Raw genomic sequence first — 27,340 nt, 5'->3', positions numbered from 1 at the left:
AGGGTATATGCCCAGTAGTGGGATTGCTGGGTCACATGGTAGTTCTATATTTAGTTTTTTAAAGAACCTCCATAGTGGCTGTATCAATTTACATTCCCACCAACAGTGCAAGAGTGTTCCCTTTTCTCTGCACCCTCTCCAGCATTTATTGTTTGTAGATTTTTGGATGATGGCCATTCTGATGGGTGTGAGGTGATAACTCATTACAGTTTTGATTTGCATTTCTAATGATTAGTGATGTTGAGTATCCTTTCTCATGTTGGCAATCTGTATATCTTCTTTGGAGAAATATCTATTTACTCTTCTGCCCATTTTTGGATTGGGTTCTTTGTATTTTTGATATTGAGCTGCATGAGCTGCTTGTATATTTTGGAGATTAATCCTTTGTCAGTTGCTTCATTTGCAAATATTTTCTCCCATTCTGAGGGTTGTCTTTTGGTCTTATTTATGGTTCCCTTTGCTGTGCAAAAGCTTGTAAGTTTCATTAGGTCCCATCTGTTTATTTTTGTTTTTATTTCCATTTCTCTAGGAGGTGGTTCAAAAAGGATCTTGCTGTGATTTATGTCATAGAGTGTTCTGCCTATGTTTTCCTCTAAGGTTTTGATAGTGTGTGGCCTTACATTGAGGTCTTTAAACCATTTTGAGTTTATTTTTGTGTATAGTGTTAGGGAGTGTTCTAATTTCATTCTTTTATATGTAGCTCTCCAGTTTTCCGAGCACCACTTATTGAAGAGGGTGTCTTTTCTCTATTGTATATTCTTGCCTCCTTTATCAAAGGTACGGTGGCCGTATGTGCATGGGTTTATCTCTGGGTTTTCTATTCTGTTCATTGATCTATATTTCTGTTTTTGTGCTAGTACCATACTTTCTTGATTATTGTAGCTTTAGAGGTTAGTCTGAAGTCAGGGAGCCTGATTCCTCCAGCTCCATTCTTCTTTCTCAAGATTCCTTTGGCTATTTGGGGTCTTTTGTGTTTCCATACAAATTGTAAAATTTTTTGTTCTAGTTCTGGGGAAAATGCCATTGGTAGTTTGACATGGATTGCACTGAATCTGTAGTTGGCTTTAAGTAGTATAGACATTTTCACAATATTGATTCTTCCAATCCAAGAACATGGTATATCTCTCCATCTGTTTATATCATCTTTAATTTCTTTCATCAGTGTCTTATAGTTTTCTGCATACAGGTCTTTTGTCTCCTTAGGTAGGTTTTTTCCTAGGTATTTTATTCTTTTTGTTGCAATGGTAAATGGGAGTGTTTCCTTCATTTCTCTTTCAGATTTTTCATCATTAGTGTATAGGAATGCAAGAGATTTCTGTGCATTAATTTTGTATCCTGCTCTTTTACCAAACTCATTGGTTAGCTCTAGTAGTTTTCTGGTAGCATCTTTAGGATTCTCTCTATATAGTATCATGTCATCTGCAAACAGTGACAGCTTTACTTCTTTTCCGATTTGCATTCCTTTTATTTCTTTTTCTTCTCTGATTGCTGTGGCTAAAACTTCCAAAACTATGTTTAATAATAGGGGTGAGAGTGGGCATCTTTTTCTTGTTCCTGATCTTAGAGGAAATGTTTGCCGTTTTTCACCATTGAGAATGATGTTGGCTGTCGGTTTGTCATATATGGCCTTTATTATGTTGAGGTAAATTTCCTGTATGCCTACTTTCTGGAGGGTTTTTATTATAAATGGGTGTTGAATTTTGTCAAAAGTTTTATCTGCATCTATTGAGATTATCATATGGTTTCTATCCTTCAGTTTGTTAATATGGTGTACCATATTGAATGATTTGCATATATTGAAGAATCCTTGCATTCCTGGGGAAAAAAACAATTGATCATGGTGTATGATCCTGTTAATGTGCTGTTGGATGCTGTTTGCTAGTATTTTGTTGAGGATTTTTGCATCTATGTTAATGAGTAATATTGGGCTATAGTTTTGTGTGTGTGTGTGACATCTTTGTCTGGTTTTGGCATCAGGGTGTTCGCAGAATGAGTTTGGGAGTGTTCCTCCCTCTGCTATATTTTGGAAGAATTTGAGAAGAATAGGTCATTGCTGTTCTCTAAATGTTTGATAGAATTCACCCGTGAAGCCATCTGGTCCTCAGCTTTTGTTTGTTGGACGATTTTCATCACAGTTTCAATTTCAGTGCTTGGGTTTGGTCTGTTTGTATTTTCTACTTATTCCTGGTTCAGTCTTGAAAGGTTGTGCTTTTCTAAGAATTTGTCCATTTCTTCCACGTTGTCCATTTTATTGGCATAGAGTTGCTTGTAGTAATCTCTCATGATCCTTTGTATTTCTGTAGTGTCAGCTGTTATTTCTTTTTCATTTCTAATTTTATTGATTTGCGTCTTCTCCCTTTTTTTCTTAATGAGTGTGGCTAACGGTTTATCAGTTTTGTTTATCTTCTCAAAGAACCAGATTTTAGTTTTATTGATCTTTGTTATCGTTCCCTTCATTTCTTTTTCATTTATTTCTGATCTGATCTTTGTGTTTTCTTTCCTTCTGCTAACTTGGGGTTATTTTTGTTCTTTCCTTAATTGCTTTAGGTGTAAGGTTAGGTTGTTTATTTGAGATGTTTCTTGTTTCTTGAGGTAGGATTGTATTGCCATAAACTTCCCTTTTAGAACAGCTTTTTCTGCATCCCATAGGTATTGGGTTGTCGTGTTTTCATTGTCATTTGTTTCTAGGTATTTTTTGATTTTCTATTTGATTTCTTCAGTGATTTCTTGGTTATTTAGTAGTGTATTGTTTAGCCTCTATGTGTTTGTATTTTTAACAGATTTTTTCCCTGTAATTTAAATCTAGTCTCATAGCGTTGTGGTCAGAAAAGATACTTGATACGATTTCAATTTTCTTAAATTTACCAAGGCTTGATTTGTGACCCAAGATATGGTCTGTCCTGGAGAGTGTTTCCATGAGCACTTGAAAAGAAAGTGTAATCTGCTGTTTTTGGATGGAATGTCCTATAAATATCAATGAAGCCCATCTTGTTTAATGTATCATTTAAAGCTTGTGTTTCCTTATTTATTTTCATTTTAGATGATCTGTTAAAGGGTGTTAAAGTCCCCTACTATGATTGTGTCACTGTCAATTTACCCTTTTATGGCTGTTCATATTTGCCTTATGTATTGAGGTGCTCCTACGTTGGGTGCATAAATATTTACAATTGTTATATCTTCTTCTTGGATTGATCCCTTGATCATTATGTAGTGTCATTTTTCTCTTGTAATAGTCTTTATTTTAAAGTCTATTTTGTCCAATATGAGAATTGCTACTCCAGCTTTCTTTTGATTTCCATTCGCATGGAATATCATTTTCCATCCCCTCATTTTCAGTCTGTATGTGTCCCTAGCTCTGAAGTGGGTCCCTTGTAGACAATATATATATATACAGGTCTTGTTTTTGTATCCACTCAGTCAGTGTAAATCTTTTGGTTGGAGCATTTAATCCATTTATATTTAAGGTAGTTACCAATATGTATGTTCCTATTACCATTTTCTTAATTGTTGTGGGTTTATTATTGTAGGTCTTTTCCTTCTCTTGTCCTTCCTGCTTAGAGAAGTTCCTTTAGCATTTTTTGTAAAGCTGGTTTGGTGGTGCTGAATTCTCTTAACTTTTGCTTGTCTGTAAAATTTTAATTTCTCTATAGAATCTGAATGAGATACTTGCTCTGTAAAGTAATCTTGGTTTTACCCTTTCATCACTTTAAACATGTCCTGCCACTCCCTTCTGGCTTGCAAAGTTTCTGCTGAAAGATCAGCTGTTAACCTCAGGGGGATTCCCTTGTATGTTATTTGTTGCTTCTCCCTTGCTGGTTTTAATATTTTTTCTTTGTATAGAAGTTTTGATACTTTCATTAATATATGTCTTGGCATGTTTTTCCTTGTATTTATCCTGTATGGGACTCTCTGCTTTTCCTGGACTTGATTGTCTATTTCCTCTCCCATATTAGGGAAGTTTTCAACTATAATCTCTTTAAATATTTTCTCAGATCCTTTTTTTTCTCTTCTTCTTCTGGGGCCCCTATAATTTGATGTTGGTGCATTTAATGTTGTCCCAGAGGTCTCTGAGACTGTCCTTAATTCTCTTCATTCTTTTTTCTTTATTGTGCTCTGCAGTAGTTATTTCCACTATTTTATCTTCCAGGTCACTTATCCGTTCTTCTGCTCAGTTATTTTGCTGTGGATTCTTTCTGGAGGATTTTTAATTTCATTTATTGTGTGGTTCATCATTATTTGTTTGCTCTTTAGTTCTTCTAGGTCCTTGTTAAATGTTTCTTTTATTTTCTTCATTCTCTTTCCAAGATTCTGGATCAACTTTACTATTATTACTCTGAATTCTTTTTCAGGTAGACTGCCTATTTCTTCTTCTATTGTTTGGTCTGGTGGGTTTTTACCTTGCTCCTTCATGTTCTGTGTGTTTCTCTGTCTTCCCATTTTGCTTAACTTACTGTGTTTGTGGTCCCCTTTTCACAGGCTGCAGGTTCGTAGTTCCATTGTTTTTGGTGTCTGCCCCTAATGGGTGATTTTGGTTCAGTGGGTTTTGTCGGCCTCCTGGTAGGGGTTACTGCCTGTGTTCTGGTGGATGGGGCTGGATCTTGTCTGTCTGGTGAGCAGGGCTGCATCTTGTGATATATTTTGGGGTGTCTGTGGACTTATTATGATTTTAGGCAGCCTCTCTGCTAATGGGTGGGGTTGTGTTCCTGTCTTGCTAGTTGTTTGGCATGGGCCATCCAGCACTGGAACTTGCTGGCCATTGGGTGGAGCTGGGTCTTAGCGCTGAGACGGAGATATCTGGGAGAGCTCTCGCCAGTTGATATTATGTGGGGCTGGGAAGTCTCTAGTGGTCCAGTGTCCTGAACTCAGCTCTCCCGCCTTAGAGGCTCAGGCCTGACACCAGGCTGGAGCACGAAGATCCTGTCAGCCACACGGTTGCTGGCCTTGGAGAGTCTCCTAGGGTAGAAAGCGACTGCTGCAGTTCACCCTGGGTACATAGACACCAACAGCGGCCATTCCTAAGATCTGATTCTACTGTGAGGAAGGCGGTGCTGGCAGGCACCCTAACATTTTCTAATCTTTTTTACACAGAGAATTTCCAAGGGCTTCCTTACACTGGAATTTCACATTTCATCGCAACTGAATTTCTGCCTTTTAAAAATCAATATTTCAGTGTTAATAATAATCGTTTATTTAGAATAGTCTAAAACTTGCCCCAATTTATGATAATTTTATAGGTTTCAAAACATATATTTGTGCATCCAGTTTCTTTAGAAATATAACCTAGAAACACATAAAATGCTCTACACATCCCTATTTTTTAAGTAGAAGCTACTGAATATAATTTAACCTTTCCTTGTTAGTGGTGATCTTTGTGACCATTAATTGTGATAGTAAATTTAAAAAGCAGATTTTAATTTTTGTCCATTGTTCTTCTATTACACTATTTTCTCTCCATATAAGTATATGTGCTTCCTGCATTCCTTACTTCTCCAATTTTGTTACTTTTAGGTTGTATAATAAAATATCTAAGTTGGAAGAATTATATATAAGTAAAATCAATATGTGTTAAATAATGATCTGAGATTTTGTTCTCAGAGTAAACCACATGAGACTTATAATAAGTCAGAAGTCTTTTTATATTAACATAAAAGTTCATGGGTATGTTCTGAGTAGGATTTTGAAAGTCTAGATCTTATTATCATATTATTTTAGAATTTGTAAAGAGTTCAAGTGATCCTTTCATTTTATAGTTAACAAATGGAGGTCCAGTGATAATAAAATCACTTAAATTCACACAACTGATTAATAGAAGGTTCAAAACTAGATTTAAACTCTTAGTTCAGTGTAGTTTGCCCTGCACTATGTTAGATTTTTACCATGCTTGAAACATGCTAAAAAGATATGAAAAGAATTAATTTTTTTAACATGGAAGTTCACTTTTGGTTTACAAAATTAAAATCTCAAAATACATAAATTGAAGACATTTTTTAAAAGATATTTATGACAAAATATATGTATAAAATCTTTAAAATTTATAATCCTGTCAGATCCATCTTATTAACAACTTTTATCAAAAATGCATGAAGAACTAAGCAATGACTCTTGGCCTTATTCAAAACAGCAGTCAGAATCAGTGTTATTTCAGGAAATTTCTAGGCTAATTTTCTTCTTAGATGTAATTGGTGAAAAATCCATATTAGAAGTATAATTTAATTGGATCAGTTGTGGCTTTCTGTATTGTAATGCTTGGAGGTTATAGGACATAGAGAGAAGCTTTTTATCCCCATGATGTTCTAGCAATATACGTGAGTCTTGCAAGTTTTAGGAATTTAGTGTAATTCTACAGGTAGTGTTGGGTTAAAACTGTTCCTTTCTCTCTTGCATTTAACTAGTTCAATTTTTAACATTCTCTTACATAGTGAAAAGGATAAGCAGTTGATTTTTAAATGTGAATGTTCAAAATATTCTCCTCTTCCTCTATGATAGACTGCATTAAATAGCTTAGTAAAATTCAGGTAACTGATTTTCTAATTTTTAACAAAATTTTGTAAGAAATATAGTACTTCATTCGCTAGCTTTGAAATCTAAGGCCATGAAAACAAATTTGAGTTTGTTCTTCTGGCTAGTAAAATGGGAAGCAGTATTTCCATTTGGGAAAGTCACAGAGGAAAGCAGAAAACTACAGGAACTCAAAGTGAGTGCCCTTTAGAATCATGGATTTGAGTTCCCTTTAGAATCCTGGATTTGCTACCATCAAGTCGTATCACTTTGGGGAAATTGCTTAACATTTCTGAACTTGTTTCCACAACCAAAAAAAAGAGGCTTATAATAACATCAACCCCACAGGAATAATTTTGAAAATAAAATAAGATAATAAATATGCAGTTCCTGTAAAATTTAAAGTTGCTAATTGTCAATTATCCCCAACATGCTGTAATCTTGCAAACAAAGAAAACAGCTATTTGTTATCCACTTGGTTACTAATATCCCAATTCCTTCCATGTTTTAAATGTCTTACCTTAATATTTAACTTTCTTAAATATATTACCATCACAATTTTTTAAATGAATGAGAGATTCTTTACTGTTATCCTCAATCTTAAATTGAATAAAACATGACAAGTTATAAAAGACTGTGCTATGGCATACACTGCATTAAGTCTTTCTATAAATTTAATTAGTTCACTAAACCAAGGATCTTACTGACTGAATACCAATTTTATTTATGTTTTTGGAGTACTTTTAAATTTTTATATATTCTATGCATAACTCCACACCCCATGGTAAGTAAAGGGATCCTTTACAAGTGTAGACACCTATGAAATAACAGTCTAGAGAAGAGCTTAGATAACCAGAAGCAGAAAATTATGTCCAAACGGGCTGTTATCATACCAAGTATACTGAAAATGTTTTCATTTATAATCTATTTATTTATAGAGAAACAAGTATGATATATTGCCCATCCAGTGAAAAATAATGACTAGGAGAACATTTTTGTAACACAGGCTGGTTACCTGCTATGCCTATTTGTAGACCAAGGATCTTAAATCTATCAATTCAAAAAATTTCTATTTAGTTCTCCTATTTACCAAGCACTTTTCTGGATGTTTTAGGACATAAAATGTCCCCAATCTAAAAAGGCTTACTTTGTAGATAAAGGAGACAGGTAATAATGAAAGAAATATTAATATGTCCAATGAATGGAAATGCTATATGAAACATGAGGCAGGGTAAAAGACAAGAAGTGGCAATGAGGTGCGGCCACTCTTCATAGGATGGTCAGATAAGGCCTCTCTGATGAGAGTGATAGATGAGGGTCAGATCATCTAGAGACTTCAAGTCATGGAAAGAACTTTGAGTTTTATTCTGAGTGACATGTGAGACCATTGATGGCTTTTGATTAGAGGTGAGCCATGGCTTCATTTATTATCAATAAGATCTCTGGCTACTATGTGGGGAATAGGCTTTGTGGGGGAGGGGAGGAACCAAGTAAACCAATTTCTTATTCTTTAAAATTCATCCAGTTCAAGTATCTACATAGAGCAATACTGAGAGGAATTCCTTCAATTAGGAATTTTGTAATGATATTTAAAAGCATCAAACACTCTAAGGACTGCTGTACACAGTTTACTACACAAGTTTCTATGCCCCATCTATAAATGGTGATTAAGGTTTGAGAATAAGTCTCCAGTTCCTCTCAGCAAGAAACTTATGATATCTCTTAACCAAGTACAATGAGGAGTTCTTATCAAATTTGTATCCTCTTATTGTGTCCCAAGTTCTTCTTGTCCCAGTGTCTATATTAGGCTACCGCCTGTTTGCTTCAGGGTCCTTATTATGCAGGTGGTTAGAAAACTTGATTTGTTAAACCCAGGAAAGGTTGTTTTAAGGCCTCAGCTCTATCTCTTCAACCTGAGCACTTAATGACTCCTGGTACCTAAGTCTATGGCTGTGTTGGATAGGATAAGAGCTAAACCAGTGTGTCAGGTAGAGTTATTTCCTGCTTAGATCGAGGGCTGAAAAGAATTCTCCCACTGAGAAGAAGCAATAGCACTATTAAATAGCATCCCCAGCAATAATAGCTCTTGGTTGTGACCATTAAGCACTTAATGCTCAGTAGGGTTCCTAATGGTCCCATCTCTAACACTGCCACGCTCTCTGCCCATTCCTGCCCTGACATCAGCAATGTTTCACCTTATCTTTGTGCCATGGCCAAGCACAGTGCTTAATATTATATGCTTAATACAAAGGCATTCCTTCCTTCTTGCAGAAATACTAGCAGATCCTGCTAAAGGACACCAGGTGAGCATTTTCTCTATTTTTAAGTGGAGATGATGGGAAAAATCCAGGAATGTAACTAGATTTTGTGATAGGACCCTCCTCTGGCTGTTTCTTCCCCACATTCATTGAACATGATGAAATCTGGTTTAATCAGCATCACTGGGAGAAAGAGAAAGGGCAGGGAGGAAGTGCTGTGTGAAAATTTTGGTTCTTTGGAGGAAAATGAGGGAAGTGGGCTAGAAACTGGAAAAGGATTATAATGTTAATTACGTTCCCTAATTTTATTCTTTCAAAAAGCTTCTTCCTCCTTCTTGTTTGCTTCCCATAGTCACTAGACTGCTTGTGCTGGCTGAGTGGAAGAGATGGCCAGATGTACAAAGAAATGAAGGAATTTGTCCACCTTAGGGATACACTTAATTCTGAAATTCCAATGCACTATAAAATTATAGCAAACATAATACCAGATCACACTAGCGTAGAGGGATCTACAAAGAAATAAGTTCAATAATACTAGTAGATAAGTATCATGTAACTTCAGCCCCCCAAACCTTAGTGTACCTTTAAATGGCTCAAAAGTGTTTTGAGCCATATATGGACATGCCCTTGCGCACTTCTAGGGGTTTCACTCACAAAGCCCTCAACATTCATGAACAGTGTCTTTGCTCAGTTGATCTCTGATTACTGAGTAGTCTTCAGTTCTTCAAACAGTAGATGTCCCTGCTGTCCCTGAGGTCATGACCTGGCCTGATATTTTTATGATTTATTCATTCAATATGCTTGTTTATTGAGCATCAACCTTATACCAGTCACTGACCCTAGAAAGATTGTTATAAACAAGAAAAAATAGTATTTTTTGAACATCTACTATGTGTCAGTCTGCAAACTGGACCCGTGGCATACATTATCTTTGTCTATTATCCCCTTTAAATATAAATGCAACCTCTCCAGGTAATTATTATTAGCCATGAAAATGGATCTCATCCTGACTGCAGAGAAAATCTGGGTTGATCTGAGTAAGCATTCCTGAGAAGGGATCCTGAGCCAGTGATCTCTGTTTACCTTCTGGTCATGCTTAGACACTTCAAAGCCTCACCCCACAGCTTCTTTATATGCTGCTCCCTCTATTTTTAATTCCCTTTACCATTAGTCATTCCTCAAGATTCAGATTAAAAGTCACCCACCCCTGAAGTCCTCCTAGATCCTCATGGGAAGAATGAAGTATTTTTCATCTCTATTCTCATAATTAGAACCTAAGAATCCCTCTTAAAAATGCTTACAACACTGGTTTTAAAAAATGTACTTCAAAATCAAGCAGACAAATTCCAGTTTGTCCCCTAGTTAATTGTGTGGTGTTCTGAGAGGTTATGTGACTTGTCTAAAATCCCATGTAAGTCCTATGAGGAGGAAAATTTTGTCTTGATCATCAGTGTTCCCTCAATGCTAGAAGAGTGTGTGCCATTTTGGATGTTCTCAATAAACGTAAGCATGCTAATAAATGAATGAATGTTTACAGATTGACGAAGTATTTGATACAGCTGGAGTGCAGAGTTTGGGGGTTTGTTGTGTATAACAAGAAATTTGTAAAATGAAGGTAGAAAAAACATAGGGACAAAATTGTTAGGGACCAAATGTGTCATGTTGAGGAATATGGACTGTATTGTAGGTCCTGTGTGTCCAACACGTATCAGAGAGTCAAACACAATCCAATTGAAATTTTTAGCAGAGCCAGGGGACAATATAAATGACATTGCACATTCATTGTCCAGTATGGTCTTTTCTCACGAATCTCCAACAAAATCAACCCTATGCTCTCTGCCTTAAGGATTGGATCCTTCCTCATCTAAGCCACATTGTCTGAAAATTTAATTGATAGCCATGTTTTATGACCACTTATTCTTGAACTTGAAATCAAGCTATTAGCACCAGTTGATCCTTTCTGGTCTTTCCAACGAGGCTTTGCCAGTTCTGTAGCACACAAAGACTAAAAGGGCCTGTCCATACATTCCTGAACATATCTGAGCTATGTATACTATTTAGTCCTCATTTTACTGGTGTTTAAGACTACAAAGTTTTAGAGCTGGAAAATAAACTAGTTTATCTCTTTGAACACCCTCATTTTATACCAAAGAAACTGAGGCCAAATGGGGTTAAATGGATTGATTGAGGTTAAGTTCCATGATTTTCTCAGGTGGATGAGAGGTGTGGGTCAGAGAGAAATAAGTATTTTACTGTAGTTTGAATTCAGAAGACCCACTTTGGGTCTTCATTTCACTGTAGCTTCATTTCATGAAGTAATTTAGTAACTTAATGAAGAAGCTCATTTTAGCCAATAACGTATCATTTAACGATGTGAGAAAAACTATTTTCTTACCAACCAGGAAATGAGGAAGGCAGGCTGCATTTAGGGTGCTAGGTGGATGTGATGACTGCTGTCACCATGGCAACCAATTGTTCATTTAAAGATTTTTTAATAAGTCTTGGTGATTCTTCCTAATATATCTCCGAATTCAAACCTGTCTTCAGTCAACGCCTTCCTATGCCTGTTTATTTCAATGGTCCCTCTCTTCTGTCTTTTTCCATCCTAATCTAGCCTACTCAAAATAAACATTTTTTAAACTATCCTTTTCATTAGCATCATTATTTTTTTTGAGTGTCTGTTCATGCCAGGCACTTTAGATGCATGATACCTACCTTGCGAGGCAGATGTTATTATCCCCATTTTACTTGTGATCAAACTGAAGTTAAAGGAGGTCATGTATTTTTGCCATGTGCTTGGGAAGTAGTACATGGAAGATATAGGATTTCAACTCTGGCTTTTCTGACTCAGGAACCTATGCCCTTTCCATTCTGCCAAGCTCCCAGTCTTTCATGTTACCAAAATCTTTGGATCCCTATTGCCCAGAGAAGTCACCAAGCCAACTGCATCTAGCCTTAAACCTCTCCCAACAGGTCACCAAAATCCATATTTCTCAACATAAATTGCCCATTCTTATTTCTGAGTATTAATCATAGTACACACATAGAGCTTCATTCCTCTTTTTCCCTGTAAAATCCAATCTCTTTAATCCTTCAAAGCCCAATGTAATGATTATTTCCCTCCAGGAGTGCTTCCCTTGGTTATTATAATAACTAGTTTTTGAGCCTTTAAACTGCCTCCTCTCCATATCTTGAGCTCACTATTTGTTCAGTTAGTCCTGAAATAAGATATGTAATGCAACTATTTGCATATCAATTTATCTTTCCAATGATTTTCATTTTAATTTTGGAGAGACAGTACATGTAAAAACTTTATAACTGTGAATATGTTTGTGAGGCTGACTGTAGCCAGTCATCAGAAAATGATCTTTATCTCCCCAGCTCTATGTCTGTGGAACCAGGTTGAAGAAATCAAATATATAGTGCCTGACCTAACCTCAGTGTTAGCTTTTTTTCATGAGCCCTTTTTCCAAGTATGGATTCAGAAGATTGTCACAGTGAATGTTTCACCAATTACATTGGTGTGTATAAGAATGAAATAAAAGTCATCCTACTTGAAAGAAATTTTATGAAACATGATATTCTAGACTTTATAGTAGGCTTTCAAATAATTATTTGCCCAAAGGCACAAAAGTTGTTCAAAGGTTAATATGGGAATTTCATTTTTATATCGAATTACAGTAAATGAGATTACCCATAAATAAAATTTTCAGAAACTCAAAGCATTTCTCATTTTAAGCCAAAATTATCACTTCAAACATTTTAAGGGTTTTGGATAAAAATAACTCTAAAAAATAGTGTACACTTCTCTACCTTCTTAAACAAAACATATAGGATAATTTTCCCTAGCTTGATGACTCAGTCATCATTTTGAACATCAATTACTCTTCAAGTCTGTAATAAAATATCATTTTTAAGTTACTGAGTAGTTATTAGTGTTAGTTACCCTTGATACAAAATGATTCTAGATTGCTATCCTTTTTAGAATACAGTATTTGCTTCTTTTTTATACGCTTTGTGTCTTTGTAGCTATCATTTATCTCTGCCTTTGCTAGACCTAGTGCTGTTAGTTTCCCCATCTTTACATTTCACATGTGTGTTTTGAACTGCTATAGACTGATATACCAAGTAAACATTCTTCTTAGAATTTTGTCTAAAATAGTAGTAAATGGGTGTTGAATAAGAGAAGATGTAGTCTCCTTATATAAGAGAATTTTATTGCATAACTTTGTTATATTTATGCTGTATGTTCAGAGAACTTTCAATTTATTTCCTGGTTCTTTGCTGGGCATTAGAGGGTTCAGATTGTTCAAACTAAGACTTTCCTTATAAACTTCAGTGATCTGGGGCAGACAGAGGCAAATAAAATTCAACTTCATCCTTGGAGGTGGGCTGTAAACACACAGACAGATTCAGTGGTGGGTACTGAAATCAGTGCACATTGTAGCTCAGAAAACTGTCACCAAAATCTGGAGTTCTGATGTTACTTTTGTGATGGGACCTTTTTAAAGGTCATACAGCCATTTACCTTCGTTAAATTCATTTCTCATAGTTATCTCTTATATTTCTTCCAGATTTAAAAAGTTGAAGAATATTGGTATTTATTCTAGAGAGTATTTTGCCCTTTTCCATATGTAGGCAGTTTTAGTTCTTTCACATTCATACTTCCTGAAGGAAAAAAAAATTATTCTAATGAAGATTCAAATTTTTGTGCAGTTATTATGCATGCATACTCTACATTAATTTTCCCTACTCAGTTCATTCTAGTTTCCTTAAAACTCCTGACTATATGGAATTTAAATATTTAAGTAGATTTCTTACTACTGCTGTAACAAAAAGCCAACTAGCTTGTCATACGAAGTTGCTCAGAGATGTCCTTTAATCATGCTCTTCGCTTTCAATTTATTTAGGCTAGTTCTTTGGTCACTCCCCAGTTTAACCTCTTTATATTTGCCAATACTCATTAATAGTCAAAATTATGTGGCAACTGAATTCATAGAAAGGATCTTTGAGAGATGAGACTAAAGATAGCAAACTTTCTTTGTTCCAGCAAGTAAACATGTGATACATCTAAAGAAACAGAAAAATTACTTCTACAGATGGTGTGATGTGTAAAAATAAAACCATATCAGTCAGACATGTGAAAATGTTGTATTTACTAATCCCTTTAGATGTCTCTGTTTGTGTACTTTTTTCTGCTTATATGTAGTTCATTTCCTGTTGACTTCTAAGTATTTCATCTCTGAGATCATGTCTCCTATTTCTTTCCTAGCTTCTCCATCACCATCCCCACCATGTTTCTTGGTGGGACTGGTATCTTGTTCTACATTTATAAAGGGATCCCTTAAATTTTACCAGCTTTCAACAAAATATGCCTACTCTGATTGATAGTTCCAGGGAGGTGAAATGTCCAGTAAGGGAAAGAAGGATGGCTACCAGATAGAGAACTTCAGTCCATTGACTGAGCCTAAAGAAACACTTGGAAAAAGAGAAAGAGAAATAAAGAATCAGATAAAAATAAAATTCAGACTTCTTTTCTTAGCTCTTTATAGCCTACTCTCTTCCTCCTCAACTGAGATCTTCAAGGGCAGAATCATGCCATTTCTATTTTGGTATCTATAGCACCTACCAGTGCACTTAGCAAATAATACTCAGTATTTACTTGGTGATGAAAAGAATGAGTACTAGAAGGAGGTTGTACTCTTCCTGTTTTTTCTCAGGCCTCTTCTCCTTTTGGATCTTTCTCACTATTTTGGATCTGCAGCAATCAAACAGCCCAGAGGAGACCCATTTGGATATACTTTTGTTTTAAGATAATTATTTTCTTACTATTTTTTCTCAAAAAATAATGCTTTTTATTATTTTTTCACTTGTCCAGTATTACTGAGCACCTGATATGTGTATGGCCCTGCTCCATGTGATAGCAATGAACAAAACAGCATGCCTTATCATATGCCAGATACTGTGTGCCTTGGACTTTATTTACGTTATCTCAATTGAAAACCCCTGTGGAGACAGCATTTTCCTCAATCTGAAAATGAAGTTTCAGAGATTCAAAGCTTAATTAAATTTCCTAGGATCTCACAGCCAAGAAGCAGAAAACAGGAATCAACTCAAGTTTAACTGACTCTAAAATTTATACTCTTAATTGCTGAGCTCTACTACTTCTAGACCATGAATAAAGAAATGGGAATTACATAAATCAGAAGCTAAACTGTAAGGATAAGTCCAATAAATGTTAATAGTTCTTCATGAAGAATTTTTAAAAAACAGTTTTATGGACCTGGATGCATAGAAACTTATTTCCCCCCATATTAAATCTACCACAGTTTGTCTTACCAGGAATATGTATATATATTTTTTATCTGAAGGATGTCACTTTATTTTATTTATTTATTTTTTTAACATCTTTATTGGAGTATAATTGCTTTACAATGTTGTGTTAGTTTCTGCTGTATAACAAAGTGAATCAGCTATATGTATACAGATATCCCCATATCTCCTCCCTCTTGTGTCTCCCTCCCACCCTCCCTATCCCACCCCTCTAGGTGGTCACAAAGCACTGAGCTGATCTCCCTGTGCTATGTGGCTGCTTCCCACTAGCTATCTATTTTACATTTGGTAGTGTATGTATGTCCATGCCACTCTCTCACTTCGTTCCAGCTTACCCTTCCCCCTTCCTGTGTCCTCAAGTCCATTCTCTATGTCTGCATCTTTATTCCTGTCCTGCCCCTAGATTCTTCAGAACCATTTTTTTTTAAGATTCCATATATATGTGTTAGCATATGGTATTTGTTTTTTTCTTTCTGACTTATTCACTCTGTTTGACAGACTTTAGGTCCATCCACCTCACTACAAATAACTCAGTTTTGATTCTTCTTTTGGTTGAGTAATATTCCATTGTATATATGTGCCACATCTTCTTTATCCATTCACCTGTCAATGGACACTTAGGTTGCTTCCATGTCGTGGCTATTGTAAATAGAGCTGCAATGAACATTGTGGTACATGTGTCCTTTTGAATTATGGTTTTCTCAGGGTATATGCCCAGCATTGTGATTGCTGGGTCGTATGGTAGTTCTATTTTTATTTTTTTAAGGAACCTCCATACTGTTCTCCATATGGCTGTACCAATTCACATTCCCACCAGCAGTGCAAGAGTGTTCCCTTTTCTCCACACACTCTCCAACATTTATTGTTTCTAGATTTTTTGATAATGGCCATTCTGACTGGTGTGAAGTGATAACTCATTGTAGTTTTGATATGCATTTCTCTAATGATTAGTGATGTTGAGCATCCTTTCATGTGTTTGTTGGCAATCTGTATATCTTCTTTGGAGTAATGTCTGTTTAGGTCTTCTGCCCATTTTTGGACTGGGTTGCTTGTTTTTTTGATATTGAGCTGCATGAGCTGCTTGTATATTTGGGAGATTAATCCTTTGTCAGTTACCTCATTTGCAAATATTTTCTCCCATTCGGAGGGTTGTCTTTTCGTCTTCCTTATGTTTTCCTTTGCTGTGCAAAAGCTTTTAAGTTTCATTAAGTCCCATTTGTTTATTTTTGTTTTTATTTCCATTTCTCTAGGAGGTGGGTCAAAAAGGATCTTGCTGTGATTTATTTTATAGAGTGTTCTGCCTATGATTTCCTCTAAGTGTTTTATAGTGTCTGGCCTTACATTTAGGTCTTTAATCCATTTTGAGTTTATTTTTGTGTATAGTGTTAGGGAGTGTTCTAATTTCATTCTTCTACATGTAGCTGTCCAGTTTTCACAGCACCACTTATTGACGAGGCTGTCTTTTCTCCATTGTATATTCTTGCCTCCTTTATCAAAAATAAGGTGACCATATGTGCATGGGTTCATCTCGGGGCTTTCAATGCTGTTTATTGATCTATATTTCTGTTTTTGTGCTAGTACCATACTGTCTTGATTACTGTAGCTTTGTAGTATAGTCTGAAGTCCCAGAGCCCAGTTCCTCCAGCTCTTACCAGGAATAATTTGATTTAATTCCTTTAAACAGCTCTTTGAGAAGCATCTTAAATGTGCATTGTTCACACTCATTTTCATTTGTCCACCATCTATGCAGCCACACACAGCAAATTTATCTATACTTGGGTACTGTGGACAGTTTTATTTTACAAATGAAACAAAGCAGGTCAGCTTTTATCCAGATTAATTAATAATCTTTTCGTTTCTTCAAAAACTGCACTGAGAGCCAGCTATGTACCTTCATTAAGATGTAAAAATAAGATAAATAAGAGCCGTGCTCTCCTAGACCTTATATATTGGAATTGGGGAAACAAAAAATAAATGTAAAAGGTAATTTCTGGTGATGAGAAGTGCTATGAAAAAAATGTGAAGGATATGTGAATGAGGTGGGTATAGGATAAGAAGAGGGAAGGCCTCACTGAAGAGATGCTGTTTGAGCTGAGTCCTACATGGTGAGGAGGAGTCAGCCATGTAAAGATATGAGAGACAAAAAGAAAATGCAAAGGTCAAAAGCAGGAACAAATGTCATTTGATTGAATAACAGAAAAAAATCTCTTGTGCCTGCATAAGAGTGAGCTGAGGGAGAGGCAAGAGATTAATAGAGTGATAGGTGGGTCCAGATCACATGGGGCCTCCTTATATGTATGACTTTGTAATGCATTATCTAAACAAATACATATTTAGTAATGGAAATAGACATTCTTAATAATTATATCAGGGCAGTAGGTATAAATCTGGAATTTCTTAGATTACCAGGATTTATAATTACCCCATTTATATGCCTAGGTAAAGAATTTGAATTTTATTCCAATATAGTTGTGAGCCTTTAGATGGTTTTAAGCAGGAAAGTGAAATAATGTGATTTGCATTTCATAAGTGATCACTTTGCTTTTGAGATCAGTTTTAGAGACTACTGAATTAATCCTGGCAAGAAGCGATATTGGTTTCAATGATAGTAATAAAGCTGAAAAGAAAGTCAGTAATTTTGTATATGTTTTGTAGATAATGTAGACAAGACATGCGTTCGATGTGTTAAGGGTGAGAGAAAAAGAAGAATGAAAGTGAGTGCTAGGTTTTTGCCTACAGCCTTTGGGTGAATTATGATATCATTTCCTGATTTTGGAAAGATGACAGAGGAATTGGTTTCAGAAGATGATTGGGAATGAATACAATCAGCAGTTTGATTTTGACTGTGTTAAGTTTGAGTTTCCTGTTAGAAATACAAGTGGATATATCAAATGAGCAACTGGGATATACTCTTTTTTCTTACTCTATTACAGCTTTTTTGCAATGCAATCTGTATCCTCAATAAAACAATTTAAAATGGCATTCAAATATTCCACTAAAGCGATTTTTCACTCTATTATATTTTGTTTTCAATATCTGGTATTTGAAATTGCTAACATTACCAATTGCCTTTCTAGGAAAGTATAGACCTGGGTGAAATCATGTTTTCCCTTTGTTATTTGCCAACTGCTGGACGTATGACATTGACAGTCATCAAGTGCAGAAATCTGAAAGCTATGGATATCACCGGCTCATCAGGTATGCACACAATTGGCTAGTGGGTTCATTCCCAAATAAAATATTCCACATAGACAAAGTTATATATGGCTCTTGAATTACTGAGTTCATTTGTCTGTCGTGGGACACTATAAAAGTAGAAAAAAGAGATTACCAAATAAAGTGCTCCAAACACCTCTTTAGTTTACATTATCATTATGAAATTTTTAAAAAGTATTATCAAATAGATAGACTTTGAACTTGGGTTTTTATTTTTATTTATTTCTCTACTGATTTAGTTCTTTCTCAAACATGCATTATTTACTATACACTTCCCTGCTTCCAACTAGTCAGTTGCTTATAAAGGAATATCCTTGGACTTTAAGCCATTCAATTTAAACTTGTGTTACTCTACAAGTAAGAGTCCTAGGAAGACATATTTAGACTGAATTTATCTCCCTCACCTGATCTGCAAAGAAATAACAACATTCCAAGACCACCATTTGCATTTGCTCTCTTACCACCTTTCTAACTAAAAATTTGGACAACAACAGGGACTGAAAGAAATAATAAAGTAAATAAATACTCCTTAAAGATATTCTTGAAGAAATTCTCTTGTGCTAACTTTGTTAAAGAGGTAAAATCACATCATTCTCTTTAATCCCTTCATTTAAATCACCACAGTTCTGAAGGGTTATTTGTAAGTTAATAGGTGAACTCTGGCACAGCTCTGTGGAAGAAAAAATGATAAAGACAGAGTAGGGAGTTCAGTAGCATTTGTTGAATTAAACAAATAAGAAATAGTAATGGAGATATAGTAAAAGATGACATGGGGAGTAGAATCTATAACTTTTTGGTTCTTCAGAACAAAGAAATAAACTAAATTTGCATCACAAAAAGTATGAGGAAACTCTCAGTTCTAATGTAGAGAGAACTCCAGGATATACTAAGTGAATAAAAAATGAGGTACAAGAGGACTTCCCTGGTGGCGCAGTGGTTGAGAGTCCGCCTGCCGATGCAGGGAACATGGGTTCGTGCCCCGGTCCAGGAAGATCCCACATGCCGCGGAGTGGCTGGGCCCGTGAGCTATGACCGCTGAGCCTGCGCGTCCAGAGCCTGTGCTCCACAACAGGAGAGGCCACAACAGTGAGAGGCCCGTGTACCACAAAAAAAAAAAAAAAAAAGAGGTACAGCATAAATATGGATATCATGCTCCCTCCTATGTAAGAATGAGGAATCTTAGAATATATATCATGTTGCTAATATTTGCATGAAGAAATACTTGAGTGATACACAAAAACTGAGTGGTGGAGAGGTATGGGGACAGATGGGAGGGGGACTTCTCACTGCACATCTTTCTCTATCTCATTTTTGAACTATGTCATGAATTTCCTATTCATTTTTTAAAATTTGCAATGCATAGGTGAAATATAAAGATAGAAAAAAAGCAAATAAATTCCACAATCATTTTGGTGAAAAGGTCATAGGTAAGTAAATGCTGACGAACTTAAACAGAACACTGCAAATTATTGTTTATTTTACTCTTTCTACCATGTATCAAAAGAGAACCAAATTTCAAGACAAGCAAACAACATCAAAGTTGTAATTAAGTGCAAGACTACTTTTTATTTATATGAAGCTTCTCATCAGGGGAGCGCATGTTTTGAGAACATCACCTCATTAATTCTCACAACAGCCTTGTGAATCAACTAAGGAGCCAGTAAATTGTCCTTGTCACTAGTAGAGAAATGTCATCAGAGACATGATGGGGGTAGCAAACAATAAACTAGGACTCGTTCTCATTGTTAATGAGAGGCCTAGGCCTGGAAGCTCATACATAGAATTATATCAAAAAAATAAGCTTCTTCCTTAGAACATATTTCCTATTATTAAAACACTGAAAAGTAAATAGGAGTCTGTTTCTGCTTTATAAATAAGTTAATTTGTATCATTTTTTTTAGATTCCACGTATAAGTGATATCATGTGATACTTCTCTTTCTCTGTCTGATTTACTTCACTTCTTAGTATGATAATCTCTAGGTCAATCTATGTTGATGCAAATGACATTATTTCATTCTTTTTTGAGTATTATTCCGCTGTATATATATACTACCTCTTCTTTATCCATTCCTCTGTCGATGGACGTTTAGGTTGCTTCCATGTCTTGGCTATTGTAAATAGTGCTGTAATGAGCACTGGGGTGCATGTATACTTTTGGACCATGTTTTTCTTTGGATATATGCCCAGGAATGGGATTGGAGGATCAGGTGATAGGTCTATTTTTAGTTTTTAAGGAACCTCCATACTGTTCTCCATAGTGGCTGTACCAATTTACATTCCCACCAACAGTGTAGGAGGGTTCCCTTCTCTCCACACCCTCTCCAGCATTTATTGTTTTTGGACTTTTTGATGTTAGCCATTCTGATTGGTGTGAGGTGATATCTCATTGTAGTTTTGATTTGCATTTCTCTAATAATTAGTGATGCTGAACATCTTTTCATGTGCCTTTTGTCCATCTGTATGTCTTCTTTGGAGAAATGTTTATTTAGCTCTTCTGCCCATTTTTTGATCAGGCAGTTTGTTTTGATGTTATTAAGCTTCACAAGCTGTTTGTAAATTTTGGAGACTAATCCCTTGTCGGTCACATCATTTGCGTATATTTTCTCCCATTCTGTGGGTTATATTTTCATTTTATTTATTATTTCCTTTGCTATGCAAAAGCTTTTGAGTTTAATTAGGTCCCATTTGTTTATTTTTGTTTTTATTTCCATTACTCTGGGAGATGCATCAAAAATGATATTGCTGTGATATGTCAGAGAGTGTTCTGCCTATGTTTTCCTCTAAGAGTTTTATAGTTTCCAGTCTCACATTTAGATCTTTAATCCATTTTGAATTTATTTCTGTGTACAGTGCTAAAGAATGTTCTAATTTCATTTTTTCACATGTAGCTATCCAATTTTCCCAGCACCATTTATTGAAGATACTGTCTTTCCTCCATTGTATAGTCTTGCCTCTTTTGTCGTAGAGCAATTGACCATAGGTGCATGGGTTTATTTCTGGGCTTTCTATCCTGTTCCATTGATCTATATTTCTATTTAAACAGACTCACAGACTTAGAGAATGAACTTATGGTTACCAGAGGGGAAGGGTTGGGGGGACAGATTGTTAGGGATTCGGGGATTGACATGTACACACTGCTATATTTAAAATGGATAACCAACAAGGACCTACTGTATAGCACAGAGAACTCTGCTCAATATTATGGGACACCTAAATGGGAAAAGAATTTGTAAAAGAGTAGATACAGGTATACGTATAACTGATCACTTTGCTGTACACCTGAAACTAACACAACATTGTTAATCAACTGTACTCCAGTATAAAATTAAAAGTTAAAATAAATAAATAAATAGGAAACAGCCATTGAACATTTCCCTTTTACCTTGTTTTCCTCTATATACCCTATTTCCAGCCATAAAATGTGTTTTTCCCCTTGATACAAATGCTTATGAAATATACAGAGACATTTTTCTACAGCCTAAAAATCATCCATTTCATTCATTTGCTCAAATAAATTAATGTTGCCATGTTTTTGGCTTATTCTAAGGAAATAAGTTTTGTTACTTTGTTACATTGATGGAAAGAGAGAAAAGATGGTTGTGTTGCTACAGTTGGAGGGTAACTATAATGAAAAAAAAATGAAGGTAGAGCAGACACTGATTGTTTTGACCACCTAGCATACTCACCCCAATGCCAATACCCTCTCCCAAAACCATGCCTCCTTTTTGTAAAAAGATACAAGAAGTAAGGCTTTTTAAAGAAACTTTGGATAAATATTGTATAATTTTCTACAATACTGTAACAGTTTTTCTATTTAAGGTGGCAGGGGTAAGAAAGTAGAGATCAGTCAGCTAGGGCAGAACTTGTTAACAATTATTTGACCTCTTTGGCCCATAAAAATATAACCCGACTAAAATTTTATCTTTCCAGTTGACATTATACAGACAATTCATATGAGGAAACTTCCCTGAGAACATCTGTAAACCAAATATCACCTTTTCATTGTATACTGTTGAGCATTTAATAAATGATTTGTAGTGATCATTTCTTCAATCCAAACTCTTTATCAAGTACTATGACTAAAAAGTTTCTAAGATTAGTACTTTTTCCAACAATTCAAGACAATTCCCACATAGTTTTTGCTAATTTCAATTCACTGTGATTATATATACTTATCTAGATACAATGTTGCTCTTTCATAAATTTTAGCCTTCTTATTCTAAATCATTTTGAAGGAAATTAAATTAAATACAATTATTTTTAATTGTTAGGATTACATTCCCTAGAAATCACTTGGGACAAAACATGTCCTCAAATAGCTGTGACTAAAAGACACATTATAGTTTAGACTGGCTCTTGATAAACTAGTGAGTTTTCTCTGTTGTATTAAACACAGTGATCAAGTTAATTCTTTTCTAGTCCATTCAGTAAGAAGTCCTAGAGAGTCTATTGCCCCCAATTATGCCATTTGAATTTAAAACCGGTAACACTAAAGGGCTTAATATACTACTTTTCTTATTTAGTAACAATTAACCACAGTTTTATTTATGCTTTGTACTATTACTTTCATTTTAATAAAATTGCCTTCCCGTGATAGATCCTTATGTCAAAGTGTCTCTGATGTGTGAGGGTCGAAGATTAAAAAAGAGGAAAACGACTACAAAGAAAAACACTCTAAACCCTGTGTACAATGAGGCCATTATTTTTGATATCCCTCCAGAGAATGTGGACCAGGTCAGCCTCTCCATTGCAGTCATGGATTATGACAGGTACGTTCATCCCTCTACTCACTGAGTAACAGCTACATTTAGTCATATGCAGACCAAATTCAACTTTTCAGGTTATTTACTGCTACAAGAGTTTTAATTTAAACTGGAATGAATAAAAATTATTCATTCAAAATTAATTTTATTCTATGTTATTATTTATCCTTTATCTTTTCCAAAAGACATCATTCTTAAGTTGAAGGACAGGATACCTGCAGATGGTGAAAGAATGGGATACATTATAGGAAGCACTTTTGTGAAGTCTTTTTACAGTAACAACATAAATTACAATCAACGTATTTTGCTTTCCCAGCTGGGCTGGAATATGAATATCATGATACTGAGCTCTATCATTAACTAGCACTGTGAAAGGGCAAGTTATCTCTTAGAAATTCACTTTTCCATTTGTAAAACATCAGTGTAATGTGCAGCTGTGAGCAGTGAGTATTAACGGTAGAAGGTGAATAGTGGCAATAGTGTTATGCCTTGAGGCTTTCACACCAGTCTTAAATCATTGCTTTGTGGATAGTTCTTCCAGTTCACACACTTTGATTACTTCTCCTTTCACAAAATAAATGGCAAACTCCCGAGTGAAGCTCTGAAGCTTCTTCCTGCTGCAGCACCCACTCCTTCCTTTTCTGAAATGTTGCCCTGTATCAACATTTCAGATACAGGTATCTCGTGTATGCGAGATATCTCGTTTACACGAGATACCTGTGTATCTCATTTCACCCATGCTTTACAGCCCTGCTCAAGGCACCACTTCTGTGTCTTTCTTGGCTAACCAATCTCTTCTCCCTCTGAACTTTTGTCCCACTAAAGGTTTATATATCTTATTTGATCTTGCTATATACTTCTTTTTATTGTTTTGCTTTTTATATTTATAAGACTTTCAGAAAGGAATCCTGTATGTTTAACCTACAAAATTATCAACACATAGGCAATGTCTTATTTTGTTCTAATGATAACACAAGTGGGACAGAATACACATACACAAATATTCAAAGAGTGTCTATTTTATATCATTATGCAAATGGCAGTAACCAAGACCCTATAACATAGAGACATTAAAAATGGTATCCTCTGAATGAGAGCTAGAAAAATGAAGCGCTGAAAAATACAGTGATTTATACCATCTATTTGAAATTAGTTTATATCACAGTTTACAAAACAAGTTGACACAATTTAAAGAGAGAGAGAGAGAAATCTTGAATTAGTTAAAATGGCAAACTTTAAAAATGTTGTAATGTTTTCATCAGAAGCCCTTATTCTGCTTTACCAAAAAATTACTCCTATTGATTTCTCACAGCATAGATTGCAGATAAATACAATTGAGGATTCGTCACCCAAATAATTTTAGGGAAATGGACCCTGACAATATATAAAATAGAAAGATTAAAAGTTATTTCTAAAATATGCTTTTTTGGGAAACTTCATATTAAAAGAAAAGATACTAAGCCTACATATCTATTAATACATCAGTGACAGGAAGAAAGTAATGAAATGTCCTAAAATCATCTCAAAACTTTCCTTATAGATAGATGTATGTCAAAATAATCCTCAAGAAAATGCCTTTAAATTCCATTCCATTCTTGAAAAGCAGCTTACCATATGTATGCTTGAGTCAACTGTCTTGATTCAAGTCCTGCCTCTGTCTCTTACTAAGTGTACAAAGGCAGGCAGGTCCCTTAACTTCTGGGTGTTCAATTTCTTTGTCTGTAAAATGAGATGATGATAATGGTATTCATGGTCATGGTGTGAGGATTAAGTGAGTCAGTACATTTAAATTACTTAGAACAGTGTCTGGCACATAACAAGCTCTTAAAAAATATTAATATCATAATTATTTTGATTTGTTGCTATGAAAACAAGGTATGAATAGAAAATAAGAATGTTGTTCAGTATGCTCTGATACTATGCAATAATAAGTCAAATGCCATGGTTCAAAATGTAGCCCTGCCCTGTTTAATTGTAATACAAGCAGTAATGTTCACTGACATATCATTTAGAATCAATTAATTATGGTCATTTATACAAGAAAGTGGGTATTGAGCTCTTGGTAAGAAATGTAGGCATCAATATAAAACATTAAACCTTTTGGAAAGAAGGAGATTAGAGTTACATCACTTAAAGTTAATAGGTCTGCTACCAAGAAAGAAACTCATCACGTAGGTAAGGACCAGCTGGCATTTCTCATTCACACTATTCTTATTATTGTGAAATGTTCTCAATTTACAGAGCACTAAAATGGTTTGTGTGTGATCCTTTTACAGATTCATTTTTGAATGCTGATCCTGTTTAGTAAATTTTAGCCTACTTAAGACTTTTCATTTGACCTGAAGTAGTTTAATATGTAAAATTATCTAGAACTTACCACAAAATCTACTCTTTTAATCATAAGTTTAAAATTCTGTTTAAGGTGTGTGAAATTTATCTTTGAATGTTGGAATGAAAGCAAAATATTCTCCAAATCATAGGGTAGGACACAATGAAGTCATAGGAGTGTGTAGAACAGGACTGGACGCTGAGGGTCTTGGGCGAGACCACTGGAATGAAATGCTGGCCTATCACCGAAAACCAATAACACATTGGCACCCCTTGCTGGAGGTAAGCTCTGGGACTCTCTCACATCTACTCTCTTCTTTATCTCTTGCTTAAATATTATTTATCTGCTAACACTTCACTAATGTTTTATATATTCACCTATTTTTTAAAATAGATATTGTTCTTGCTTTTGTCCCACAGACTCTATCATCCAGTATGAAAAGTTCTGTGTGCCTTGTTGGTTTTTAAAAACCACTAAACTTTCTGAGTTTGATATTCCTTTACAGTAAGCCCATAAAAACTGCAAGCCTATTATTTTCTTTGCATTGTCTGAAAACTCATATCAGTGAGTGGTGGAGCAATCAAGTAAATTCATTACTAACTGGAAACTGAATTTTCCTGCTTCTCTTTTGTGAAAACAGCTACCTCACCTAAACTTCTCCAGAATCCCTAAATAGGGGTACTATCACCTAATACAGCTCATCTATGTAAGGGGACAGATATACATCCACTGACTCTGGTCAGGAAGTAAAAGGGCTCACAGATTTTTAAAAATATTTTTTGTCTGAGTTGAAAGCCTGGCTCTGCTGTGTGACTACATATTACACTCTGTAATAGCAGTAAACTCATAGAGTAAAACTAAATAAAATGCTGAATGCTTAGTACAGAGTATGGCACAGTGTTTGCTCTAATTATAACTAATATTAATAGTTATATTAACCAGAAGAAGTATCAATACCAGTTTCTATCAGGATTTTTAGCCATGAAGGCAGTTGTCAGAGACTATGGGAGTCTCTTGAAGAGTCTCAAAATAAATAAATAGAGAAGAGTCTCAAAATAAATCATTTATATGACCTGATTAACTGAGAGGTAATGCAGGTTGATAAAAGGTTGTATGGTAGAGGGTGGAATTCATGCAATTTAATAAAAAGTTATGATAGCCACATAGTAAGTGAAGGATACATTGCCATCTCTCCCATGGATAAGGTTCTGCTTCTTGTTCTGTCACTAAGCACAGGGTTGAATAGGAGAGACAGAGCAGTGTAATTAAATGTCAGTGAGCCCTGGTTCTAAGCTCAGCTTAGTCACAAAAATGTGACCTTGGCTGTGTTACTCAATACTCTATAGGGAAAATTCGATGAACACTGTATAAACAGCACATGCTCAGACAACAGAGGTGAACTGTCACCATAGATAAGATATCTGCTTTATTATATTAATGTTCCAAATCTTTACCTCACTTCATCATTTAATGTAAATCATAAAAGACAGACAGACATGCAAATGCACATTCACACAGCACTTTCCCCTAAGTAATAGCTCAAGGAGTCCTGAGAATGTTGTTTCATTTCAACAATGTGTATTGTCTAAAGTATAGTCTACTGCTTTACTATCCATTTCCTGATTCTCATCTTTGTTTTCATGTAAAGTTTGAAAAGTGAATATTAAGTCTAAGAATCTAGACATGAGAGTAAATTTTTCTGGGCAGAGAACCACACTGAAGGGAGACATGGATTCTAACCCTTGCTCCTCCTCTGGCTGTCTAATCCTAGGCAGACCACGTATCTGTCTGCAGCTACATTCTCCCATATTTAATGAAAATAGAAATGCCCACCCCTACAGAGTTCATAGGAATGATGTAGGGAGAAGTGAGATAATGTGGCCAACAACTTTTAACTAATGAAAGGACAGATGTTGTATGACCCAAGGCATATTATACTTAT

At 35.3% G+C, this 27,340-nt stretch overlaps 1 protein-coding gene across 1 annotated transcript in view; it reads left to right on the top strand.

The window, feature by feature from the left end:
• SYT10 (synaptotagmin 10) overlaps positions 1–27,340 on the top strand; it is a 76,981-nt gene that overhangs the window by 48,060 nt on the left and 1,581 nt on the right. Inside the window, exons 4-6 of the mRNA XM_022577081.2 lie at positions 18,167–18,287; positions 22,904–23,075; positions 25,550–25,679. Of these exons, the coding sequence (XP_022432789.1) occupies positions 18,167–18,287; positions 22,904–23,075; positions 25,550–25,679 (423 nt within the window). The remainder of the gene's footprint in view (positions 1–18,166; positions 18,288–22,903; positions 23,076–25,549; positions 25,680–27,340) is intronic.

Source organism: Delphinapterus leucas, chromosome 11 (genome assembly GCF_059928025.1).
Source record: "Delphinapterus leucas isolate spDelLeu-1000000601 "Yukka" chromosome 11, BTC_Dleu_Yukka2, whole genome shotgun sequence".
Classification (NCBI taxonomy): Eukaryota; Metazoa; Chordata; class Mammalia; order Artiodactyla; family Monodontidae; genus Delphinapterus; species Delphinapterus leucas.
Note: the sequence above shows the minus strand (reverse complement) of the source record. Positions and strands in the feature narration are given on the sequence as shown.